Genomic DNA, 26,449 nt, shown 5'->3' on the forward strand with positions numbered 1-26,449 from the left:
GCCCACAAGCCGACGCCTGGCCACAGTCGCCGCCATTAATGGCGGTGGTTGAAGCTGCGAGCTGTTGCCGCTTGTTCGGCCTATAAAAGGCGAGGCCGAGCTATCCTCCGTCGCCACCTTCAACTAGCCGAGCAGCCCCAGCTCCACCACTCACCGCCTCCCTTCCTCCCTGAATCAAGCTCTCTCTGCTCTCCCTCCCGAGCCGCAGCAGCCGCTCGTCGATCTCCTCCTGTAGGCAGCCCCGCACCAAGGTAAGCAGCTGCCGAGCATCTCCACAGCACCCTCGGCCTTCCCCAACCAGCGCCCCTTCCTCTACCCGCCACCAGCAAGCTCATAAGCCGCGGCCATGGCTGCCACGCGGCCGGAGCCGACCTTCATTGTCCATGTCCGGAGTCACCAAAGTAGAACCCCCTCGCCCACCTCTCTCTCCCCGTGCCTCGGATTCAAGAACGGTGGCCGGAGCTGCCGCCGGCTGGAGCTCGAGCACCCCAGCCATGGCGGATGAGAGAGAGAGATGAGCACGAGCACCTGCGTGCTTCTCTGCTACATGTGCCCCTCTCCCTTCCTATTATCTCCTGGTCCCACAACACTAATAAAATCCAAAGGCCCAAGTATATACGCATGACCAATTAAACCGCCTGTGTGCTGTTGGAGTAGCCCACGTGACCATGCCATCATGTGAAATATACTAATTTAATTATGCAGTTTAATTATCAGTTCACTTTAGCATCCAATATCTCACCCATCCAAGCTCCGATTCCATTGATTCTTTTTCCTAAATTCTTCTAAAATCAAACTCTATCTAATACAACTATATTTGAATAATGTATTGATGTATGTGCTTTGCTTGTTTGCGTACGATGAAGTAGAACCGATTCCAGAGGAGAACCCGGAGGAGCCGGGAGACTAGGAAGCCGCCGCCGCCGCCGCCGCGTACGTAAGTGAAGGCAAGTCTCATCAATCCCTTACGTTGACCATGATTGATCCTAAGTAAGGTAAATATAAAATTGCTAGACTTAGGGATTGAATGAGATGATACACTGAGGGTATGAGAGAAACCATTGATTGAAGCCATGTTGCATATTGATTTACTGTCAGACTAGCATATTATCAGACCTTGTTAATTGATGAAACTGGAATGGGAATGAGACCAGGGCAGTGTGGAATGTGTTGGTGCATGTGCTACCGTGGTGGTAGACTTGCGACCGAGCTCTGTCGTGGTGACATCTCGGGTTTGGTTGGTTATGGTTGTTGGCTGCCCTGATGAGCCTTAAGGACTGAGTGTTGTGGTGCCATCTCACCTAACCTATCTTCTGTACGACCACATGAGCTTGTATGGGTAAGCCTTAGTCTAATCCCACTGGCTAACCTGGTAGTCGTCCGAGGTGGATATGTTTTGGGGTGAGACCTGGATTGGTCCAGACCCGGGGATTTGTGGGCAACTAGTCGGGGTTGAGCCACGGCTGGGTGTCGGCTATGACGGAGCCGTCTCTGGATGGTGAAGTGCGTGTGGGTAAAGCGTACAACTTCTGCAGAGTGTACAATCCATTCGAATGGTCCGTGTCCTCGGTTTGGACTGGTTACGGTGTGGACATCTCAACTAGTTGAGCCACCTAGCCCCTGAGATGGATGACTGTTTGGGTTACCTTTAATACTCATTTGTTATTTATTCTAGTTGATTAATGGACCTTTGCATATTAATCTGTAACTCCCTCCCCGTAAGGGTGAGGTGGGACTTGCTGAGTACTTTCGTACTCAACCCTTGTTGATTATTTTTTTCAGAGGATCCTGACTTTGTGCCTGAAGATTACGAGTAGATCGTGTCCGCACCCAAGCTGATCGAGTGGAGCCGTGATGGACGAAGAGCTAGTCTTGCATGTTGTTATGCTACTCGTTATCCTATGGTTATTTGCAGTAGTTTTGTGTTGTCATTTTACTCCTCGTGTACGGGTTGAATAAAGCTCTGTATAACTCTGGACTCCACTTGATGTAACATGTATTGTACCGGAGACTTGCTTCGGTTATTAATACATGGTTTAGCCTCGATCCTTGGGTTGGGGCGCTTCATGGAGCCGCAGGCGCCCATGCGGGTGGATCAGCTCCACGCCCTCCCCCGAGATCATCCGCTTGTCGGTGAGGCTGGGGATCCGTCGTGGCGCCGCCGCTGCATTGGCCTCCGTCCGTCTGTGCACTGGGGTCCACCTCGGGGGGAATCGACCCCGGCTTCCCGGAGACCTCCAGCGCGGTGGTTCGTCGGCGGGCCATGCTGGACTTTGCCGGGTACGGGCGGGTCGTCGCGGCGGAGATGGACGTCGACGACCTCCTGCGACGCGGTGCGGACCCGGAGCTGGACGGCCCATAGGAGCCCGGCGGGACGGTGGCGGAGCGCGGGGCCGGCCGGCGGCCAGTCTTTTTATTTTGTTTAATTATGAAAAAAATGTATGTAAGTGTTGTGCCCCAAGCCGTTCGTGCAGCTTGGGTGAACATCTGGGGCGTTTACCGTGTGTGTGGCACCCCTAACTATGTTTAAATTTGTGTTTGCTTTTCGTTTTTTTGTTCTCCATTTTCCGTCTCGCTCGGGTTTGTTTTTTCGAAAATGTTCTAGCGTTTGCTTTTCGATTCGGTTACGGGAGTTTCTGTGTGTTGTGTGATACAAGAAAACTGGTGCGTGCGTGATGCACAGTCCATCCCAGTGAGGCCCCCGAGCACCTTGGCCTGAGAGTACTCAGGGCACGGGGCTGTAGAGGCGAGGAGAAACAGAAAGTAGGATGGTCGAAGACCATGGTCTGGCCCCCAAGCGCTCCGAGCCAAATGTGTATGGGTCAGAGTGCTAGAGACCAGGAAACTCGTGTGTGTTGTGAGCACGTGAGAAATGAAGGTGTGCGGCCCCCGAGTGATTCTGGGCTGGGGGTGGCCGGGTCGGGGCGTCGGCTGAGTGCACTGTGCTGTGCGGGGAGAAAAAATCGACAGGTGTCGGGCCCCCGAGTGCTTCGAGCCGGAAGTGGTCGGGTCGGGGCACTTGGAGTGAGCCACTAGTGCTTCTTACGGGAAGAAACGCCGTAACTGTTCTATATTCCAAGAGTTAGTCATAATATTACCGTCGGAGTCTCTTAGCTTATATGTGCCTGGTCGTATCACCTCTGCGATGCTGTAGGGTCCTTCCCATGGCGGTGAGAGCTTGTGCTTGTCCTTTGTCGACATGACCCGTCGTAGAACCTGATCTCCGACCTGCAACGTCCTCTCCCGTATGCGCCTCTCGTGGTACCTGCGTAAAGTTTGTTGGTAGCGAGCCGATCGGTGTAACGTAGCTAGCCTTGCTTCTTCCAGGACTTCCATGGCGTCCCTTTGGGCTCCGGCTGCCATTTCTGGGTCAAAGGCTTTGACTCTCGGCGCACCGTAGTCCAGATCGGAAGGCAGAACGGCCTCGGAGCCGTACGTTCGGAAGAAAGGTGTTAGTCCCGTGGACCGATTAGGTGTGGTTCGCAAGCTCCAGAGCACTGCCGGCAGCTCTTCCACCCAACGACCCGCGAACTTTTTGAGCATGTAAAAAATGCGCGGTTTGAGTCCTTGGAGGATTAAGCCGTTAGCTCTTTCTACTTGCCCGTTTGTGCGCGGGTGTCCGACCGATGCCCAGTCGATCCGGATCCCGTATCATTCCGCGAACTCTTGGAAGTAGTGACCTGTGGAGTTGGTCCCGTTGTCGGTGATGATGGAGTTGGGCACACTGAATCTGTAGACGATGTCCAGGAAGAACTTGACGGCCTCCTTGGAGTCTATTGTGGTTATCGGTTTTGCCTCTATCCATTTTGTGAACTTTTCGATTGTGACAAGTAGACCCCACACGGCGAATGGCCATGTTATGGGAATGGTATGAAGGGCTTGGGCCAGCAGGTGGGTTTGTTTGGCGTAAAACTGGCAGCCTTTACATGCACGGACGATTTCTTACGCGTTGCGCAGTGCTGTTGGCCAGTAAAATCCTTGTTGGAAAGCTTTTCCGACCAAGGAGCGTGGTGCAGCGTGGTGTCCGCAAATCCCGGCATGTATCTTGAGAAGGAGCTCCTTGCCCTGGGCAGTGGGGATGCACTTCATGAGAATGTCAGTTTCTGAGGGGCTGCGTTTGTAGAGCTCGTCGTCGATTACAGCGAAGATTTTGGCTCGTCGGGCTACTCGATGGGGTGCGTTGCGTTCCTCGGGGAGGACTTCGTGCAGGAGATAAGCCAATAGGTTGGCTCTCCAATTTGGGATGTCATCCAGGCTTGGGTCGGATTGTCCCATAGCGAGATAGGTTGGGCCCCCGGGTACCTAGTCGGGGGCTGGGTCGGAGGGAGCGTGCTCTATTTTTTCTGCATGCTCTGCTTCCTCTATTTTTGTCCTGTCTGCGGTCGGCTGCTTCTCTCGTGCCGACGGCGCGTTCAAATCGTTGACGAAAACGCCGCTGGGTGTCGGCTTGCGTTCGGCGGCCATTTTTGCAAGAGCGTCCGCGTCGGGTTTTTGTTTCCGTGGGATGTGGTGGAGTTCCAGACCCCGGAATCTCCCTTCTAGCTTGCAGACTTCTTGGCAGTATGCGTCCATGAGAGGGCTCTCGCAGTTGGAGTTCTTCATGACCTGGTCGATTACCAGCTTGGAGTCGCCATAGACGTACAGGCGGGTTGCCCAGATGTCAATGGCTATGCGGAGGCCGCTGATGAGTGCCTCGTACTCTGCAACGTTTTTGGATGCAGAAAAATGGAGGCGGACTGCATACTGGAACTTGCCACCTTCTGGGGAGACCAGAACGACCCCGGCCCCCACGCCGGGTCCCATGACCGACCCGTCGAAGTAGAGGGTCCAGTACTCGTGAGAGATTTCTGGGGTCGGGGCTTGGACTTCCGTCCACTCGTCGATGAAGTCGACCAGGGCCTGAGACTTTATCGCCGTGCGTGGCTTGAACTCGACGTCGTAGCCCATTAGCTCGATTGCCCATTTGGAGATCCGCCCCACGGCGTCGCGATTGCGAACGACTTCTCCGAGTGGGAACAAGGTGACGATCGACACCTCGTGCCCGGTGAAGTAGTGTTGCAACTTCTTGGCCGCCATGATGACGGTGTATAGGAGCTTTTGTGTTTGCGGGTACCGCGACTTGGTGTCGGTCAGTACCTCGCTGATGAAGTACACAGGACGTTGGACCTTGAGGGCGTGCCCTTGCGCTTCCTTTTCAACCACCAGGGCGGCGCTGACCACATGGTTAGTAGCTGCTAGGTAAAGCAGAAGGGGTTCGCGCGTGGCGTCTTAACGACGATGTCGTCAACGGCGGAGAGGATAAGAGTGTCTTGAGGCGGTCGAGGGCTGCCTGTGCCTCCTCCGTCCAGACAAAGGTGTCGGATTTCTTGAGGAGTTTGTACAGCGGCAGGCCTCGCTCCCCCAGCCGGGCAATGAACCGGCTGAGCGCCGCCAGGCACCCAGTTAACCTCTGGACACCCTTAACGCCACGGATGGGTCCCATGTTGGTGATGGCTGCGATTTTGTCACGGTTGGCTTCGATGCCATGCTCGAACACCATGTACCCGAGTAGTTTTCCCTTAGGCATAACGAACGTGCATTTCTCGAGGTTCAGTTTGATGTTGAATCTCCTGAGGTTTGCTAATGTGGCGCTTAGGGTGGCGACCAAGTCGTCCGCGCGTGGCGTCTTAACGACGATGTCGTCAACGTAGACTGCGACTGTCGCCCGAGGCCGATCCGCCCAGTCGGGGTCGATCGGCGGGTTGATCTGGTCAGAAAAGCAGGCTTGCATGCATCGCTAGTATGTTGCCCCTGCATTCTTGAGACCGAACGGCATCGATATGTAACAGTACGAGCCAAACGGTGTGATGAAGGATGTCGCGAGCTGGTCGGATTCCTTCATCGCTATCTGGTGATAGCCCAAGTAAGCGTCAAGAAAAGATAAGATCTTGCACCCAGAGGTGGAGTCGATTATCTGATCTATCCTAGGCAAAGGAAAAGGGTCTTTGGGGCAAGCCTTGTTCACGCTGGTGTAATCAACACACATCCTCCATTGATCAGTTTTCTTTTTTACAAGGACTGGGTTAGATAGCCAGTCGGAGTGGTAGACCTCTTTTATGAAGCCAGTAGCTAATAGCTTAGCTATCTCCTCTCCTATGGCGCAGTCGTTGCTGGACGGGCTTGGATCCCGGCAAAATACGGAGCTCGTGCTCGGCAACCTCCCTTGGGATGCCTGGCATGTCGGACGGCTTCCAGACAAAAGTGTCCTTGTTGGCGCGGAGGAAGTCGCCGAGCGCGTGTTCCTATTTGGCCGACAGCTAGGAGCCGATCCGCACCATCTTGGTTGGATCGGCGTCGTCGACCACGACCGTCCTGGTCTCGTCGGTTGAGACGAAGGCCGGTGCCTGGCTAGGCTTGCCAGGGTCAGGACGTCACTCGGGAGTGGTGGCACGAAGCCGGCCGAGCTCAGCCGAGTTCGCCGCCGTTGTGGCGAGGTCGAAGTGCTCGCGGCTGCTGACGAAGGCCTGCTCGAAAGAGCCGCTCACGGTGATGACCCCGTTTGGGCCCGGCAGCTTGAGCTTGAGGTAGGTGTAGTTGGGCACCACCATGAACTTGGCGTAGACGGGCCACCCGAGAATGGCGTGGTATACCCCCTTCCAGTCCACCACCTCAAACGTGAGGGTCTCAGTGCGGAAGTTGGCTTTGCTGCCAAACGTGACCGGCAAGTCGATGTTACCGACCGGGTACGCCTTCATGCCCGGCAGGATGCCGTAGAAGGGGAAGAGAGATTCCCGCAAGCAGGCTCGTGGGATTCCCATGGCTTCCAAGGTGTCGATGTAGAGGATGTTGAGGCTGCTACCCCCGTCCATCAGTACCTTGGACAGGCGCATGTTGCTGACGACGGGGTCGACGACGAGAGGGTAGCTTCCAGGTCGAGGAATGCTGACCGGATGGTCATCCTGATCAAAAATGATGGGCGTGAATGCCCACTTCAACTTTCTAGGAATGAAACTTGCAGCAGCACATACCTCACAGAGCCGAACCTTCTGCAGCCACCTAGAACACTCGTCCTCCATACCGCCGATGATCACCAAGCACCGATCCACATCCAGGAACTCTCCTTCCACCGGCTTCCCTTTGTCCTGGTCAGCATCGGGCCGCTTGTCGCGGCCGTCGCCGTCGGTCTTGGCAGTCCTGCGGAGGAGGCGCTTCATCATATCACAATCCTTGAACTTGTGGTTAACCGGATAGCCGTGATTGATGCATGGCTTTTCCAGGAGCTGGTTGAAGTGGTCATTTCTTGGGGGCGCTTATCTTGGCGCTCGGTCGCCGCGACCTCGCCGGCGGTGGGAGGTCGACGATTCTTCTTGTTCCTTCTATCCTCGCGGCTCGAGGAAGACCTGTCGTGTTCATGCCGCTTCGCCTTCGCCGCGTGTTGGTCGCGCTCGAAGACGGCCCCGACCGCCTCCTCGCCGGTGGCGTGATTGGTGGCGATGTCCAGGAGCTCGTGCGTAGTGCGCGGCTTCTGGCACCCCAGTTTGTGGACCAGGGTCTTGCAGTGCGTTCCGCTGAGGAACGCACCGATGATGTCGGCGTCGACGACGCCCGGCAGTGAGTTGCACTGCTTGGAGAAGCACCGGATGTAGTCGCGCAAGGACTCGCCGGGCTCCTACTTGCAGTTCTTGAGGTCCCAAGAATTGCCAGGGCGTATGTACGTGCCTTGGAAGTTGCCGATGAACACCTTCTGGAGGTCTGCCCAGCTGCCGATGGAGTCAGCGGGCAAGAACTCCAGCCAGGCGCGGACATTCTCTCCCAAGCATATCAGGAGATACTGGATGATGAAGCGGTCGTCGCTCGCTCCTCCAGCCTAGCATGCAAGCTGATAGTCCTCCAGCCACACGCCGGGGTTCGTATCCCCGGTGTATTTCACTACGTTTGCCGGCGGACGAAAGCGTTGGGGGAAAGGCGCCCCCCCCCCCCCCGGATCGCCCTGGAGAAGGTGTTTGGCCCGGTGGGATCCGGGCTCGGACTCAGGTCATGATCCTCGTCAGGGTCACAGGGGCGTCCCCCTCGCTGGAGCGGTGAGCGCTCCGGGTTGGGCGCGTATGTCCGCGCGTCCTCTGCTCCAGCGGCCGCGCGGTCGACGTCAGCGCGGTGCCTCACCTGTTGATGTCCTCGGATCACGCTACGCGCGTCGTAGTTGGGGCTGACACGGTCGTGAACCGGTGGCTTCGGCAGGAGAGGAGCAGATGCCGCCGCCGGGGTAGGCGCGCCGCCCACGTTGGCCTGCTGTGCTGGTGGGGGGTGCTGCACCTCGGGTGGTTCCCGCCCACGGTGGCTCGCGCCGCCAGTGGGACATGAGGCAGCGGCCTATCGTCGGTGCTGCGAGGAGCTCTCCGCCTGCTGGATGGTGGTGAGGTCCACCAGGTTTCTCACCTGGCGGTGAAGGTTCCTCTGGGCTGGATCTTCCGGCTCTGGCAGCATCTGCAGAAGAATCGCAGCTACTGCGATATTCTGGCCTGCACGAAACTCTTGCGGGAGTTGCATGCGGGCGTCATTGACGATGTCGTGGTTGACCATGCGTGCACACTGACGCGCGGAACCCGCGGGGTTTATCCCTTTTGACCCGGAGGGAGCCCGCGGGGGCTGGTCCACGGGCGGAGGCGTCTGTTGGCGGAGGCGTCTGTTGGCGGCGTCGAAGGTCTTCGCCGTGGGCCTGCGCGTCGGCGAGCACGCACTCGCGGTGGTCCGCCGGGGTGTGCGTCTGTTCGGACAGCACCACCTCCGGCGGTGAGTTGTCGTCGGCCATAGCGCACATGCGTGGCGGCGTGGAGGTTCCTTCCAGGTGGTTGTCTCCCGTGCTGGAAGAATCACTCAAGAGATCCTCGAAGCACAGGAGGTCGTGGACGGAGTCGGGGTAGCTCTCCGTCATGCCCATGAACTGGGACGTGGGCTAGAACCTTTGGGTGGCCCTGCACACCTCTCGAGCGCAGACGCTCACGGCATTGCGTAGGCCGAATGGAAGTCGCTCTGAAAACGAGCGGGGTGTCGGGAGCGGAGGTCTGCCCGCGAGCTGTCGGGAGACATTGGCCAGAGAGAAGAGGACCAGGTTGACGTCCTCGACAGCGGGGTTGGAGGCCATCATGAGTGCGATGCGGCGGAGCACCGCACGGGTTGGCTGTGATGGCCTACGCTTCTTGATGCGCCAGTGAACTGATCGCCGACGCCTCAGATTGCGAGGCTTGGGAGGAGGAGCGGGCTCCTCTGTGGCCGCCGGGGCGGCTTCCTCCTCGTGGAGGCGCAGTGCACCGAGCTGGTCGGTGATGAACTCCAGACTTCCGAAGCGGAAGGTCTGTGAAGGCGAGAACGGTGGAGGCGCCCACGATCCGTCGCGGGGGATCGCGGGGAGCTCCAGGGAGCCGAAACGGATTGTCTCGTCGTGGCTCGCCGCCGGGGCGGTGAATGGGGTGATCGAAACCATCCGATCGCCGAAGCAATGAACGCACAAAGCGCTCCCCACGGACGGTGCCAAAACTGTCGCTGTCGAAAATGGGCGATTACAAAACTACTCGATTGCTCGTTTGTTGTGCGCTTGATCGGATATGGTCTAGCATGCAAAGACTCGAGGATTTAGAATGGTTCAGGCCGAATGTGTCCTACGTCCAGTATTGGGATGGTGTTTTTGCTCTATTGCTCTCGAGCCCGGGTGCTCAAAATTCAGAGGAGAGCTTACAAACTGGTCAAGCAGTGTCGTAGGTTTCGCTCGTAAGATAAGAGGAACATATCTCAGAAGAAATCTCGAGCCAACGAGGACATGCCAACGTGCCGAGCAACACCACAGCCGTGACCAGGACCTCACACAGCCAAGGATCCCACGATCCAGGGACTTCTCACGAGTCCTGCCACTTCGTCTCCACTACCACCTACCAGTTCACCTTTGTCTGGTATAAGGCGTCCGCAATAGTTAGCTATTTAGCTAGTTAGATTTAATATGGCAACAAAAAAAAGAGAGAGTAGTCACTAGTGATGAGCAAATAATTAATCTATTTTATGTAGTCCAAAAACATGTGGATCTAATAGTATAAAATAGTCTTTTCTTTTCTCTCTCACTTCCACGTCAGCATATTAAATACTATTGCGGGCCCTTAGAGATAGCTCATCGTCAACAGCAGGTACCGAACATTGACCATTCATGACAATCCCCCCCCCCCCCCACCCCCACCCTCGGGCCCTGCTTTCATTTCTTCCTGAGTTCTGATATCTCTCGTCACTTTCTTGTCCTGGAAACGATCAAGGACCACCGATATCAGAAAGGCGTTCAGATCGACTAGTTCTGAGTACATTTCAAAGCAATCAGTTCACGTAGAGAAGGTGAACTCACATAGAAGACGAGCGTGGGTTACCCGGCGGAAGAACTCTTGAGCTGAAAGTGGCAGGAACAGGATGCTGCAGCGTGCGGCGAGCAATGCCTATTCGTGGTGGTGGGCAAGCCATGTCCGCACCAAGCAGTCCAAATGGCTCGACAACAACCTCAAAGGTTTGGCTTCCTTGAGCACACCATCCAATCCATTTACATACAAGCACAACGCATTAGCACCTGGGTCCAATTGCTTTGTCTCTTTTTTTTAGCAACACAATGCTTACTGATTCATGAGCAAATTTACCTTCATTGTGGTGCTCGGGTGTGACCAGGGATAAAGTGACTTATCTCAATTTTCAACCGTTTCTCCTTTTTTTTTGGGTCAAAACTTGCCTAATTTTTCCTACAAAAGATGCCAAATATATGAAAATACAATGTATGTTATCTGCACCAGGATTCTACCAAGAACATCTGGTTTCTAGAAATACACATATCCTAGTCCAGGTGATTATGCAATTCATGTATGTATCAACTATTCAACTCACTTGCCAAAGAAAAACGTTTGACGATGCGAAAGATTCTATGCATTTCATGCTAGTTTGGTTAGTGGAAGCCTAGTAGCGATATATGCTATGTACATCATTCTGCACGAATAGAATGACCACAAACTTCAAGGCAGCTAAGTCCATAAAAAGAATGAACTGAAACCTCTATTCCATATCAACTCCATATCCTTTACAACTGCTTTGAAGTCTACACATTTTTTTTACAGGGAGTACACCGAAACATCCTTCAAGATGTATTTCTGCAATACTACCAATTTAGATAGTGATTTTTAGCTCCCCCCCCCACCCACCCACCCAAAAAAAAACATTCAGCATCTCCACAGGTTTCAATTGTGCTTTGTTTTTTCGATCATTAAGAGATTCCAGGCTTTGTGCAGATATGGAAGACAGGGTTAAGTGCATTCTTTTCCTCCTTGGGGAGGAAGCTGATTCTTTCGCTAAGAGGGCGGAAATGTATTACAAGCGACGACCAGAGGTGATCAGTTCAGTGGAAGAAGCATACCGGGCATACAGGGCCCTTGCTGAACGCTATGATCATATGTCAGGGGAGTTACACAAAGCAAACCATACCATTGCAACTGCCTTCCCTGACCAGATTCAGTATTCATTGTTAGAAGAGGATGATGACAATCTCCCGAAGGCCTTTACCACAGTTGATCCTCGCAAAATCCACAAATCAACAGTGGAGGGACTAATGAAGAAGAAGCATGGTGATAGATCAGGACTGAAGGATAGATGCAAGAAATCTGCATCTCCAGTCAACAAGGATAATGCACAAGCCGAGATTGGCAGGCTGCAGAAAGAGATATTAGTCCTGCAGACTGAGAAAGAGTTCATAAAAAGCTCTTATGAGAGTGGAATTGCGAAGTACTGGGATCTTGAAAAGCGAATTACTGATATGCAGGGAGAAGTTTGCTACTTGCAAGACCAGTTCAATGAAAGTGCAGCGATACAGGATGACGAAGCCCGGGCTTTGATGACAGCAACTGCTCTTAAATCTTGTGAAGACACAATTATCAAAATGAAGGAGCAACAGAAGTCATTTTTCAGCCAAGCAATGGTTGAGTTCGAAAGAGTTAAGGTTTCCAGGGAGAAGCTGAAGGGTATCATGAGAGGACATGATAAATCCCTATCATATTCAGTAAATTCCTCAGATGAGAATGTTAATAGTGATGCCAGTGCTAGGAAAGATGAATTGTTCTCCATGACACAGGAGAAAATTGAACTACAGGAACTAGCAGAAAAGATCAAGGGATACTTTAAGATGAACTCTGATCTTTCTGTGGCAGAGATTGCAGAGAAAATTGATGAGCTAGTCAACAAAGTTGTGGATTTGGAGCTCATGATTTCAACACAGACTGCACAGATAAATAGGCTGTGTCTAGAAAACAATGAGCTGGAGAAGTCACTACAGGAATTGGAGGAAGAGAAGACAGAACAAAGTGACTCGGTTGAATTAAATGACAAGCTCAAGAAGGCTGAAGAGGAGTTTATTAGAGTGCATAACCTTGAGAGAACCTACCATGATGAAGAAAGAATAGTCCATACAAATTTCACTGAAACAATAAATAGTTTCTGTGGTATTTCATGCATGCTGACTGTTGAAGCAACATCATCCACTGACACTGAACCATCAGGTGAGCATGGCAAAACAAACCCATCAGATGATCCTGAGATGTATGAAGCTGCAGGGAAGCTGCACAGCAGGGATGGATTTCTTGATCATTCCGATACACCAGAGCCACCTATCTTCATCGATGACAGCCAGCCATCTAGTGGTCACCATGAGACTAAAACAGAAAAGCAATGTCGTGTAGATAAAACAGAGGATTTGCGGTTTTGTGAGTTTGAAGGCAAGTTCAGTGCAGCTGCATCAATAGACGAGCGAACAACAGAAACTGCAGGTCATACTTTGTCTGATGATAAAAATAATAGAGGATCGGAACATGTTCATGAATTCGTCGGTAACACTGAAAGCAGTGAGCAACCATATATTGTGCACTCCCATGAGAGTGATTCATTAGAAGTCCTGCATCACGTTTCCTCCAATAGTCCAAGAGAAAATCTGAAGCAAGAGGACAATATGATTTTCTCAACCCCATGTGAAAGCATTTCAGAGGGTAGTTCAGAACAGAAGATGGAGATGAACAAAGCAGAAGATTCATATATCACCAAAAGTCCTACTCCTACTATTGGAGAAGTTGCTGATGTTGGGGATCAAGAGGATGGCATGATTAATCTGCAACAGTTGCTTATGAATGATCTCCAAGATAAGGAAAAGGTATTACTAGCCGAATATACTTCCATCCTCCGAAACTATAAAAATATAAAGCGAAGGCTTACAGAAGTGGAGACAAAGAACCAGGAATGCTTAAATGAGATGAGAGCCATGATAAGTGAACTAGAGTGTGCCAATGGAATGAAAGATGCTGAGATTCAGTCACTTCGTAGGTTCTTGAACTCTTTAACTTACAAAGATACATCACACAGTGGTCATCGCATGAATTCAACCATGTCACTAAGTGAGAAGAATGGAGCTGTTAGGGGCCACCGAAGGACTCCAAGTTTTTTGCCAGTTCATCAAAGGGCACAAAGTGTTTCCTCTATCCCCAGAAGAATAAAAAATAGTCCTAGCCTGAAAAATAACCTAAGTATGGATTCCGATAAGGAATCTGATGCATCAAACGATGCCGTTACCAATCCAGAAGCCATTATTCTGGAGGACCTCACATCAACAAATGTTGTCGAGATGGAGAAAGCATCACCACTTGAAGAAAAGTTCAGAAGAGACATTGATGCGCTTCTGGAAGGCAACCTAGCGTTCTTGATGAAGTTCAGCATGTCACTGCAACAGATACAAGGATTTCAAACCAAGTATAATCTGCTACAACCTGAGATCAGCAAGCTAACAAATGAGGATAGGTTAAAGGCAAACAAGGATCATACAAATGAGCACCCTGCAAAATCGGAAATGGAAGCAACAGAGAAGATGCTAAGAGAACTCAAGATTGAACTGCAAGTGTGGTTGGAACAGAATGCAATGTTCAAAGGGGAACTCCAGTGTAAATTTGATTCCCTATGCGACATACAAGGGGAAATTGAAGGAGCCATGGAGATGGATGCAGACATCGAGGATGGAGCTAGATTCACTTCATATCAGGTTGCAAAATTCCAGGGGGGAGATTTTGAACATGAAGCAGGAGAACAACAAAGTTGCTGATGAACTGCAGGCTGGTTTGGATCATGTGAAAGGGCTCCAAACAGAAATTGAAAAGGTTTTGGCAAAGATACTCAACAGCACTAGCTTATCTGGGCCCAAATCTAGCAGCACCTGGAGGAATGCACCCTCTAAATCAAGAGTACCGCTCCGGATGTTCCTCTTTCCAGCCAAGAAAAAGAAAGCATCACTGTTTGCATGTGTAAATCCAGCACATCTTTCAAAGCAGAATAGCGACATGGCATTTTTCACTAGAATGAGCTAGGTGTGCATGAATGTTCGCCCGAATGCCTAAACTTTCAGCTTTGTTAGTGTTGTGATTTGGCATAACATGTTATTGTGATGATCAGGTCTCTTGCCATGGAGAATCTATCATTGAGCCAGCAAAGTAGCAAACAAAACTTTAATTTTTTTAATATAGATTTTGTCCTGATGCCAGAATGCTATGTTCAGTGCTGATAAGGTTCTTGCAATGCACTCATTGGGATTAACTAGCGTTGCTAACCAGCTGAGTCTATTCAAATGGGACACGTGTACTCTGTAAATTTTGACATCTATAGCTTGTCAAATACCTTAGAAAATAGAAATTTTTAAATTGAAGAGCAGTGCGCTTTTGCGCTGAAATAAACGATTATTTTTATACTATCGGCAGTATCGCATGATGAATCCGCTTGTGTCATTCATTGAGGATCAAAATAAATGCACTATGACAGTAGGTGGTGAATGGTAGGGTACCTTGTAATATTTGAGGCCACGAACAATTGATTACTAAACTGGGGGAAGGAGAGCTGAAGTACTTCACACTGAGCAGCCCAGCTGAATTCAGGCTTCCTGCATGACGCGAGCAGATTAAGCAGAGTACAAGAAGACGAAGAGCAGTCAACAAGCTCAGTCATACGAAAATATGCAAGCAACACACGAAGGTCTTGATCCTGTTAGACCCGCTCGCACTTGAGGGGAAGAACCTGAAGGTGGTGTCGAATTGACGCCGCATTCCATCGAACGGATAGCCGGCACATCAGCCTCTGCCCTTAGCGCCGTGGCCAAGGTCCAGTGGAATAGGGTATCGCCTTCCCAGGGCAGGGGCAATCCTTGCAACATTCTCAGTTTGTGCGAGCTCGCCGTCTTCTCCCTCTCACTCCGAACCATTTGTGCTGTTGATTTGGTCTCCACCGGCGTGATGGCAAGCGGCGACTGCGGTGGGGGAGATAAGAAAAGCCAGGCCATCAACACACACAGCCTACAGGCGAGCTAACATACCCCAGAAAATAAAATCCTCCCTTCACCGCGCGAGATCAGGTCTGAACGGCCGGTCGACGAGCACACCGGGAGGCGAAGGACGGCCGGCGAACGGAGAGAAGGCGAAGAGTTGTCACGATGTATCGTCGATGTATCTTGAAATTAATAAAGTTTCTCTTTTTAAAAAAAATCTGCCCGGACCCATGAGGCTAATATGAAAAAAGCCGAACCCAAACAGGGGTAGTGTGCAAAAAATATTGGATCGGGATTATTAATGCGATCAGATACAGCAGGTTATATATATAACAAATTCTTTTCAATTATTCTCAAGTAAATCTCTGGTTGGGATCGTAATTAATAGAGAGTCACGTGCAAATTAGTTCTTGATCATTTTCATGTAATTCTAGATCAGAACTAATAATCACGATCCAGAAGAGAGGATTAAGTGAAAAAGCTAAAGATTATATTTTTTAGATAAAAGGCCCACGGTCCAGAAAGCTGGATGTTTACCACGGTTACTAGTAGTAGTTTACAAACAAAAGAATCACAGTAGCTAGAAGCAAGAAAGCACTAACAGCAAGAAACTCTCTCTAAACTCCCTCTAGAACACACAAATCAAAAGCTAAGGATAGTTAACTATGGAACCAGCTATATTACCAGGACTCCATTTGTAACTTCAAGCGCTGAGCCTCCGCTCGTGTCATAATAGCAATTTTCTCGAAAATACCTATCCTCTTTTCTAGGACAGCCCACCTCTCACCTCTCTAAAAATATGACACGAAAGGTACTTACATCAGGTGCCGGCATCCTTGGTAGTATGGCGCTTCGTGTCGTTGAAAACGACTGTTGGGGAGAAGCTCCACCTAAACAGCCAAGAGGAAGTACGAAATGCTCAAGAGAGAGCTCTTCTTTGACCCTTGGATCATCCATATATATAGGCAGGGGAGATGGTAATTGCTCCCAGTGCCCCTGGTGAATACAAGAGTTACAATTAGTCCCTTGAGCAGTCACACAAGGTCCATTTACAACTCATGAGTTGGACCATTCCCCCAACAACTACGATGGCGTCGATGACGCGCCTCCCGCCTTCTTGTTCTTGAACCTCTGGACCAGAGTTCCTCTGAACATTGAGGTGTTACGCCGAGATGCTAGAAGCCTGCACCTGCATGCGGCGATCGTCGGCTAGCAGCCTCTGGCACGCAGCCTGCACCTGCGCAGGGATCGGCCGTGGGCAACGGTCGGCGCCCGGCGGATGGCCGGTGCACTTTTTTTTTGTGTCGCAATGGCCCGGTGACCGGATCGAATCGGTGGCACGCTGAACAGCCGGGGCATGCGAAAAGTGTTGGGTATAAAATAATGTAGTATTTTTATTTATATTTGGTAATTATTATTCTGCCATGAGTTAACTAGGCTCAAAAGATTCATCTCGCAAATTATAGTCAAACTGTGTAATTAGTTATTTTGTTTAGCTATATTTAATACTTCATGCATGTGTTCAAAGATTCGATATGATGGAGAATCTTGTAAAGTTTTAACAAGGCCCGGGTCGCTGTCCGTACTGATCAAAGGGTAACTCAGTCAATTCATGTCCCTGTTAAATGGAGCAAGAAAATAAAATGGATTTAAAAATGCAAAATGGTAAGAAAAATCAAAGTATTCATGATTATCTGGCATTGTTGCATGAGACGGAAATCAGCTTGCACTGTCCAGCAAGGATCAAAATGCATGCAACCTGGGCCCAGAAAATCTTCTTGCTTCATTTGTACGGCGAAGTTTCAGAGGCTTCATTTGCAGCAGAGCGGGCTCATTTGGCAGGCAAAGCAGAGCGAGCAACAAACGAGCCCCATTTAGGCCCATCTAAGCTCTCCTACGTCCAAACGGGTCAGCTGGGCCGTCGACCGCCTCGTGCTCGGCCTATCCACGCGTCGGCTCGTCGTGGATCGCACGCAAATATCTGCGTCCGCTCGCTGACCCGAGTCACTGCGCGGTGGGACCGGTTACTGTGGGGATATGGTTCCTTTGTCGCGTTGCTTTCAGGGTTTAAAAACCGGTGATTACCAGTCAAACCGGTTCCGGTTTGGCCGGTACCAAACCCGCACAAATTTAAAATTCAAATTTGAATTCAAAAAAATGACAAATTCTCAAAAAAAATTTAAAAATACTTCAAGGTGCGACGAATCTAATGGTGTCAAATTTTCTCAAAAAATCGTTCGTTTAACATACTTTTCGGGCATTTAAAGTTAAACCAAAAAAGAAAAGAAAAAATGAGACGGCCCATCAAGGGCCACTTGGTAAACCGGTCAAACCGGCCAGTATACCGTTCCAAACCGGTTACACAGACGATTTTAAATTTGGATTTGAATTCAAACCGGTCAAACCGGCCGGTATACCGGTACGAACCGGTTGAACTGAGTTTTTTGAATTCAAATTTGAATTCGACCGGTACCGACCGGTTTCCAACTAAACTGGACTAGTATACCGGTACTGGACCCCGACTGTTTGGTCGGTTCGGTCGGTAAATGAAAGCCAGTTAGCTTTCCTTCCTCCCTCCCACGCGACGCGCTTGCGACGCGCACGCCGCGCCCGCCGTTTCGCGGGGAGCAACCGAAGACGTGTGCTCCGGGCCCGCATGGCAGCGACGTGGTGGCCCGGGGGCAAACCCTATCCATCCACTCCACCCACGGCGGGCGCACCTGCCACGCGAATAACTGCGCCCCTGGCCCACGCGTCAGGCAGACCCCGCGCAGCGCAGGCGGCACGCGTTTCCTTGCCAAATCCTGCGAGTACCTAGCCTCTCCGCCGCGTTGCGTCCTCGGGTATATAGCCGGGGAAGGGGGCGCCGCCAAACCATCACGCGTCGCCCACAGAAACATCGCCGAGATCGGGTACTTGGTTTGCTGATCGCCGGAGTTCTCGTCGTCGTTCGGTATGCCGCCGAATCTCCCAGCCTTGAACTTGTCTCTCTACCTGTTCGCGATTCTGTAGATTGCTTTTTCGTTCCACGATTTCTGGGGCGCATGGGCTGTGCTTTCGTCATGCCCTTTCTACTCGTCAATGATCGCGGTTTCGGCGAACTGGGGAGTGGATGGTGAGATCCGTCGATCAACGGAGCGGGGTTGTGGTGATCCAGCAAACCGTCCTCTGTTTGGTAGAGTTGGATTGGAGGTGGGGATTTTTTTGGGGGTTGTGACTTGGGAGCGATGATCAGGATCGGGAATTCGGGGTGATAAGTTTATTTCTCTGAATTTGGGCAACCAGTAACGCCTAGAATTAAATTGGAGATCTCTGTTTGTTTGCACAAAAATAAAGCCTCAAATTGAATTCCTGCTTGATCATAGTTCGTCTTATAGCAAACACGATATATTCGGTTAAGTAGTTGGCCACTCTTGATATAACAGCATACTGAAGTAATCCGTGGTACAAAATTGGAGATGCAGATACTTAGATTGTTTTTGTAGGACTGGTATTCGATCTCTGTTTTGTTAGGAATTGATTGTGCAAATGCAGAGTTGCATGCTGTAAGGCATGGTTATATTTTAAGTGCATCATATTTTTACCAACTACGTATCATTGTTTCCCTGTGGAACATGTAAAGGTTGATCAGAAGTTGTGTAACGAGTGGGGAACAGACCACTAGTTTCACTTTTGACATCGCGCATCCAAAATGAAGCTACCCCCTTTGTTCCCTGTGTTGACTGTTCGTTGAATGCAGTTTGTCGATATCAGATATTTTTACTAGTATACCTTCCATCTTGTTCAAATTATACTGTTCGATGTTCTCAGTAAATCACACTAGCTCAGTGCCTGACGCCGCATCCAAAGTGAAGCTACTCCTCTGTTGTCTCTGCACCACTTGCTCGCCACAGCACATTTTCATTAATATGTTGAAGATCTGCTCAGTGCATCTTCTTGTTTTATTCTACAATATTCAGATTCAGTTGGCTCACAGTTTACCTCTGCATGTTCTTTATTCAGGTAGCTTGGGGTAACAATGGGAGGCGGCAAGGACAAGCATGACGAGGGTGACAAGGGGCTCTTCTCAAACATAATGCATGGTGCTGCCGGTGGCCATGGGTACCCGCATCAGGGATACCCTCCTCAAGGCTACCCACCACCACCTGGGGCGTACCCGCCTCCCCCTGGGGCATATCCTCCTCCACCAGGGGCTTACCCCCCAGCACCCGGGGCATACCCGCCACAGCATGGGTACCCTCAACCGGGTGGGTACCCTCAACCAGGTGGTTACCCGCCACATGGTGGCTACCCCCCTGCTGGTTATCCCGGCTCATCTCACCAGGGTATGGATTGCTCTTACATTCTATGCTTATAGCTTTTAAAAGTACAGAGGCATCATAACAGCTATCAAGCATTCCTACTGAAACCCATCAATTTTTTTTTTCAATTTCTTCTAAATAAAAAATGGCATTTGTTCATTTTGTATTACATTAAGTTTTAGATTGGTTGGTTGTTCTTAATTATGCTGCGCTGCAAGATATAATTTAGCTTATCAGTACACTTGCATTAATGTTAGTCTGATGAAATTGTTCTACTTCTATATTATGTTGGATTGCGCTTTGTTCCTAATTACATTATGCTGCAACATACATATAATTGTTCAGTACTTCTCTCCAACAGTTGCATCAGCTTATCTGAGAAGCAATTACCATTGTAAATTCAGAAATTGGTAGTCCTATTGTGTCAAGTCGGCCAAATGGTGGTTCGTGCTCATGGGATCTTGTGGTTTCAGGTCATGGAAGCAGCCATTCTGGCATGGGGATGGGGACGGTTCTAGCTGGAGGCGCCGCCGCCGCTGCAGCTGCTTATGGAGCACACAAGCTCTCTCATGGGCATAGCGGACACGGTGGACACGGGGTCTTTGGAGGCTATGGCCACGGTGGGCACGGCTACGGCGGTCACGGCAAGTTCAAGCATGGTCACGGCCACCACGGCAAGTTCAAGCACGGCCACGGAAAATTCAAGCATGGCAAGCATGGGCACGGCATGTTCGGCGGCAAGTTCAAGAAGTGGAAGTGATGTGCACCCAATGGGTTGATCATACTAAGCCCCTATGCAGGCTTCCAGAAATTCTGTTGTCGGGAATGCCTTTGCGATGTATTTAGCAGGGTGATCGTTCATCCTTTCTATATGTTCGGGTATTCTAGCCTGTGTGCGAGTGACAAGATGGTTTGCTAATAAGTAACTGAATAACCTTGTGGATTCCCTGCGATGCTGCTGTACTTTTTGTGCATAGCTGTTCTCTGAAGATCATCATTTCTCTAGTGGAGTGATGCTGATGCCCTGCGTTTATATGGTCCACTGAAATTCTTCTCTTGATGTGAATTGATGCCGATTTTGCGTTTTCCTGCCGCCATTTAAACTTTTCCAGAGATTATGGTGCCGTGTGTTGGTGTTGTCCAATAAGAATTCTGAAGATTATTCTCTGATCAATTGCTTCGAATATTATGCAATATATGTGAAAAGTAATACACAGAGATTCTGTGAGGAGCAATTTTTGGACATCACGGCGTTGCAATCTTGCGGTACTTTTTCGTCCTTCTGGCTTCATCCTTCTCACAATGATGTTGTAGAAACGCCCACGATTGCTACGCAGCGCTTGATAGTCGCTCGTCAGCAAAGACTTCGTCTTTAAGCTGGAAGGCCTTAGTGAAGAAGATCCAGCAGATATAGAAGGAGATGCTGCTGCTGACGGTGTTGGCAGTCATGACCATGTTCTTCACGACGATCTGCAGACTGCAGCTGGATGGCCTCCAGCGGCGCCGCGCCGGTGATGAGCCCCGTCATGGCGCCGGGCAGCGCGATCAGCCCCACTGTCTTGGGGTTGTCGATGACGCGGGCCAGCGCGATCCCCAGCGACCTCCTCACCTGATGCAACGTCGCCTCCCTCGGCGTCGCGCCCAGAGCCAGGGCGGTCTCCACCTGCACAGCAGCAGAAACAAGAGAAGCTGATGGTGAATCTTTATTTGGATTCTATTATAGTTGCCAAGAAATTATCGTAGTTTTTACTAGCATCAAATGGTTAACCTCTTAGATAATGAAATTAATACGCGGATAAACATCTACTGTATGATGTTATAATGATGACTATTGCTCAAAGTTTGCAATTTGTCAGGACTCCAAGTGTGCACACACATAATAATAAATGTAATAGCATCTGACTTCTATTTCATAACATTTTCCTTCTTGATATATAATGTTGCAAGAATAATTAACTAAGGGGAAAAAATGCAACAAGCAAGGGCAAAGTTGGGGCTTGGGTGGGTGCGGGCTTGGAGCTGACTGACCAGGGTCAGGGTATCCACAGCCCACAGGGCACAGGTCCCTCGGAATCTTGACGTCCACGTCCTCCCGGAGCTTCTTCATGGTGACCCCAGTGACGGACATGATGCAGCCGACCAGCATGCCGGCGACGGGGATGATGTACCACGGGGTGAAGGGGAAGACCTTGAGCACCACGAGTCCTCGAGCACGAGCATGGTGATGGCCGTGCCGACCAGGATGGACACGCAGGCGATGTACCTGACGCGGGGGACGTGCTTCGCGCGCTGGCCCGCCGTGTAGTGTAGCCGGCGACCGTCACCTGTTCGACGGCGGGCCAGATCAAGAACTCTTTTCCATTAGATACCAGAAAAGATAAAGTTCGATCGGCCAACAAAAATTTACCATTCGAACTTATGTGTATATTGGAACTTGGTTTGTAAAACTCTATATGTCGTACTCAGTCTGTAAAGAGTTATGTTGACTATGTCATATTTGTACCATTCGAGCCCACCTTCGTGTGGGACTACCGGTGTTGTTTCGATCGGGTTGTGGGTTCAAACAGGCTGTCAAGTTACGTTTAATTAAGCTAATACGCCTGATTTATTCATTAATGGCCGTTACGTTTAATTAAGCTGCTTTAATTTGGCGGTTCTGTCACAAATCCACCATGAAGTATATATTGATAGTGCATATGTTGGATAGTATAGCTGTTGCTATATTTTTCTATAGATTTAGTTAAAGTTACTTAAGTTTAACCAAAAGTATGGAAATCCAGAGCTCATTGAACCCTCGTGTGAATTATTTGCTCTTGCATGATGGCTAACAACAGGTCCTGGACTGATGGATCGCCTGCAACGCCATGGTCTCAAACGAATTATGTGTTTCGTCAATGGCAAAAACTGCAGAGCTGTTGCTCGTTTAATGCAAAAAAACATATTACTTATTTATAATTTGAGCTATGCCAAGGAGCTCTAGCAATACTCCTAACATGGCGTCACACTTGAAGTCTCAAGTCTAAACAATTTGCAGAGCACGCAGTTTTTAAAAATATACCAACCAGTTTTTTTTTAAAAAAAAAATTGAATACCTTTGCATTATTGCATAGGTGTAGGAATAATACATGTTCCATACACACGCAAGTCTCTAGTCGAAATTTGGTCATTTTAAAGATAAAATTTCAAATCTTAGATGCAATAGTACTACAAGACATCGAAATTTGTCAATTTTGCATATTTTTAATGGCAGGCCATCTGGCAAGAAACGTATTCGATCTAATCCATGCTAGAACCATTCCTTCCAAAGGAACGGCGATTCCTTATGTAACAAATCTTGCCAAGGGGAAAAAATGTCTAACCAGCGACTCAGCAAGACTTGACCAGAACAGTTAGATAAGAAGGAACCATAACGGTATCATTTGGTTGTAATCCGACAAGGGAATCCACTAAGGAAAAAGAAGCAACACCGTGAATGAAGCTTGGATGCAACCTAACGTTGTGTTCGCTTGGCTTGTTAGCCAACCAAACAGCAGTATTTTTCTCTCATACTAAATCAGCACCAGCCACCAGTTACCAGCCGTCAGCAGTACTGTTCTCTCGTAACAAATCAGCACCAGCCATCAGCAACTGCAAGCACTATATATATTATTACCTACATATCCGTGAAATTTAATTATATATCTCTAATGCAGCTAGCTATGAGTTGATAAGACTGTAAGGGTCTGTTTAGGTTGAGTGTATATGTAATAACGAATTCTTTTTTTCTATGTTAATTACACTGATCCCTGTACCTGTCCAGGCCCGCATGTCATCACTTATTGGGTCCAAAAGGACACATCTACTTAGTCCGAATACTATCAAATCCATCTGCAGGAATATTTATTGCGAATATTATGATTACTTATTTGCCTTGAGTTGCGATACCTTCTCAGTGCTCACGTGTATTTACATACTCCATTTCTTCTCATGGGAGAGAATTCGGATCCGACGGACACGTTAGCCGAATAATATATAATCACTTGTTGCCTTGAGGTGTGATGCCTCATCACGTGTATTATTGTATACACGTTATTAGCAAATCCAATCCAATAAGGGGATCGGATTAGTGTTCATGGAGACTCCATGCTAGCTAGAAGTTTCCATCTTTTCTAATACATACTTCCTCAGTTCAAAATTGAAAATTATTTTAGCTTTGTTCTAAGTTGAATCCATGAAATTAGCTCGGTACTTACTCATATTAGCTTTTCTAGATGTTGAGCTTCATTTGTGCATCTAGATCTATAATTTAGAACGGAGAGAATTTGCTTACATATCTAGTATGTACGAAATATATTTTTGTAACTTACTTATTTGCTTTGTTAGATATTAATATTCTTTTCTATAAATTTAATCAAACTTAGACTACTTTAACTTAGAATAAAATAAAATATCTTATATTTCAGGTGGGGGGAGTAATGGGTAGAGGAAAATCTTTACACTTGTCTGAGGCCGTGAGGTGTCGTCGATTCCACGCAAATAATTACCAGCTCCTGCACCTGATGAGATAATCAAATCTATCCACGTACCCACGCCTAAAGAATTGAACCAACTGATCGATGCTGGATGACGACCCATCCCGGCGAGTCACTACATACATACTATACTCCCTCTATTCCAAATTATAAGTCAGTTTATTTTTCTTGAAGAGTTAAAATAACTCAAGCTTGACCAAATTTATCCCTATTTGTTCCGGTTGCCTAACCTAGGACTAAAGACCAGCTTCTTTAGTCCCGGATTGGCTGTCCCGGGTTTTCGGTTGGAAAACCGAGACAACAAAGATTTCCTAACCGGAACAAATCAATATTTCTTTGATCTCGCTGGCCTATATATAGCTAAGCCATGTCCGTCTTCCATGGCACCACACCGTACCACAGCATCGCCATACAGAGACGACGTGGGGTCAGCTAGCTGCAGCCTATCTTGTTCCCCCAAAGTCCAAACAAGTGAAGAACCCTTCCTCGCTCCCTCGACCGGTATGCCTTGATATCCTCTGCGTCTAATTGAATCTATTTGTCTCCCAGGTTGCATTGTATTGTAGGGCTAGCTATCCATCAATTCAAGGCTTCCTTTCATTCTCTCTTGTTCCATGCATAGTTTTATTTGTTTCATTTCCCTTCTTATTAGTGATCGATACTGTACCATGCATGGAACTAGTTTTGTTATGGATGGTTATGCATGTTTTTATTATTGTTATAAGATTATACTGCATAAAGAGGAAATATTATGCATGCATGGTTATATATGCTTTATATATTTGTTTAGCTAGCATGAAACTTCCAAGGATACATATTTTACATATACGCATGTTGGTTCTTTGCATTGGTTGGAACAGAGATGCCATGGGTACCCTCAGCCTCAGCCTCAGCCGGGCTGGGACGGCGGCTACCCTCCTTCTGATTGCGCCCCTCCACCGGAGCGGTACGGTTATCCTCCTCAACCAGGTTGGGGTGGCTACGGCTGCGGCTATCCGCCACACCAAGGTATATATATTGTGCTGCTACTATCTACTTCCTCCGTTCCAAATTATAAGTCATTTCAAGAATTTTAAAGAGTTAAATTTTTCAAGTTTGACCAAATTTATATGACAAGATAATAACATTTATGATACTAATTAAGTATCATTAGATTCTTTGTTAGCTATATTTTCATAGTATACCTATTTAATGTCATAAATCTTTGTGTTTCTCTCTATAATTTTGGTCAAACTTTGAGATGGTTTGACTCTCCAAAATTTTTGGAATGACTTATAATTTGGAACGGAGAGAGTATCTATCTATCTATACTAACGAACTAGTCCATCTTCCTATATATAGGAGGTCACTGGGGCGGGCACGGCTACGGAAGGCATATGGGGTGGCTAGCAGCCGGAGCCGCGATCGCCGGAGCTGGCGCTTATGGAGTGTACATCCACCTCCACAACCACCACGGACATGGTAGAGGTTATTACGGCCATGGGTATGGCCACCATGGCAAGTTCAAGCAGGGACACCAGGGGAAGTTTAAGCACTATATATGCTCACCACGATGGCAAGTTCAACAAGCAGCATGCTGGGCCGGGCAAGGCAAGTTCGCTGCCAAACCCCCGGTCACAGTACTGGAGACATGAGGTCCAAGATGATCACCCTGATGGATATATATTGCCCTATACTTGCCGAATATATAAATAAACTCCGATATGATCCTCTGGTGCAACCTGCTGCTTCCCTTTCAGGACTGCGATGCTCGATCGATCATGTCAGGGAATTAAAGCTTCTGCTACCTTTGTGACGACGTATATTCTAGCTACTATTCCAAGCAAGGAGATCGTATTTATATGCTTTGTTTTGTTTTCGAGAATACGCAGGAGAACTGCTTGTGTGTATGTTTGTGTGCCACTACTGTAGAAGTTTGTGTCCGGACCATGACATGGTTTGCAAATAAACACAGAACTGAGTAACGTTGTGTTGATGATATATCCACTTGCACCCTAGTGTGTTTATCTCAAGATATTCTTTTCCCTTGTGAAATGATGCGGACTGACAGTACTGTGGGGTGCTTAATTATTATATATGCTGCCTATGAATAAACTTCTCAATATATTTTATTCTCTTTGTTAGAGAATATATGGAGAGGATCCTATACAATCCGAGCTGTTATGGTAGGGGGTAAGTTTAGTTTCCATCTATGGTTGCTTAAGATCTAAGCCACCATGTGCTATATATATACAACAGTCCAAGAGGCTCAATGAAGATCATCAACAACTTACAGTATGTTCAATTCATTTTTTTCTCTGATG

At 48.8% G+C, this 26,449-nt stretch overlaps 2 protein-coding genes, 1 long non-coding RNA gene and 2 pseudogenes across 3 annotated transcripts; 3 read left to right on the forward strand and 2 right to left on the reverse strand.

The window, feature by feature from the left end:
* The first annotated feature begins 11,284 nt into the window (after positions 1–11,284).
* On the forward strand, positions 11,285–14,626 carry LOC120664078 (annotated as a pseudogene).
* A 230-nt stretch (positions 14,627–14,856) lies between these two features.
* LOC120664079 lies at positions 14,857–15,548 on the reverse strand. Its single transcript, XR_005670709.1, has 2 exons — positions 15,088–15,548; positions 14,857–14,953 (listed from the first exon to the last, which is right to left on the reverse strand). It is a non-coding gene; the product is annotated as an uncharacterized LOC120664079 (long non-coding RNA).
* A 2,490-nt stretch (positions 15,549–18,038) lies between these two features.
* LOC120664080 (glycine-rich protein A3-like) lies at positions 18,039–20,670 on the forward strand. The gene is made up of 3 exons (XM_039943084.1): positions 18,039–18,287; positions 19,337–19,659; positions 20,109–20,670. Exons 2-3 carry the CDS (start codon positions 19,353–19,355, stop codon positions 20,393–20,395), a joined length of 594 nt encoding a protein of 197 aa, XP_039799018.1. The 5' UTR covers positions 18,039–18,287; positions 19,337–19,352; the 3' UTR covers positions 20,396–20,670.
* Positions 20,671–20,887: 217 nt separating this feature from the next.
* Positions 20,888–22,501, reverse strand: LOC120667502 (annotated as a pseudogene).
* A 1,588-nt stretch (positions 22,502–24,089) lies between these two features.
* On the forward strand, positions 24,090–26,143 carry LOC120667504. The gene is made up of 4 exons (XM_039947568.1): positions 24,090–24,125; positions 24,507–24,647; positions 25,007–25,154; positions 25,488–26,143. The coding sequence occupies exons 1-4, from the start codon at positions 24,090–24,092 to the stop codon at positions 25,778–25,780; spliced, it is 618 nt and encodes a 205-aa protein (XP_039803502.1). The 3' UTR covers positions 25,781–26,143.
* The last annotated feature ends 306 nt before the right edge of the window (positions 26,144–26,449 follow it).

This window comes from Panicum virgatum, chromosome 3N (assembly GCF_016808335.1).
Source record: "Panicum virgatum strain AP13 chromosome 3N, P.virgatum_v5, whole genome shotgun sequence".
NCBI classification, from domain to species: Eukaryota; Viridiplantae; Streptophyta; class Magnoliopsida; order Poales; family Poaceae; genus Panicum; species Panicum virgatum.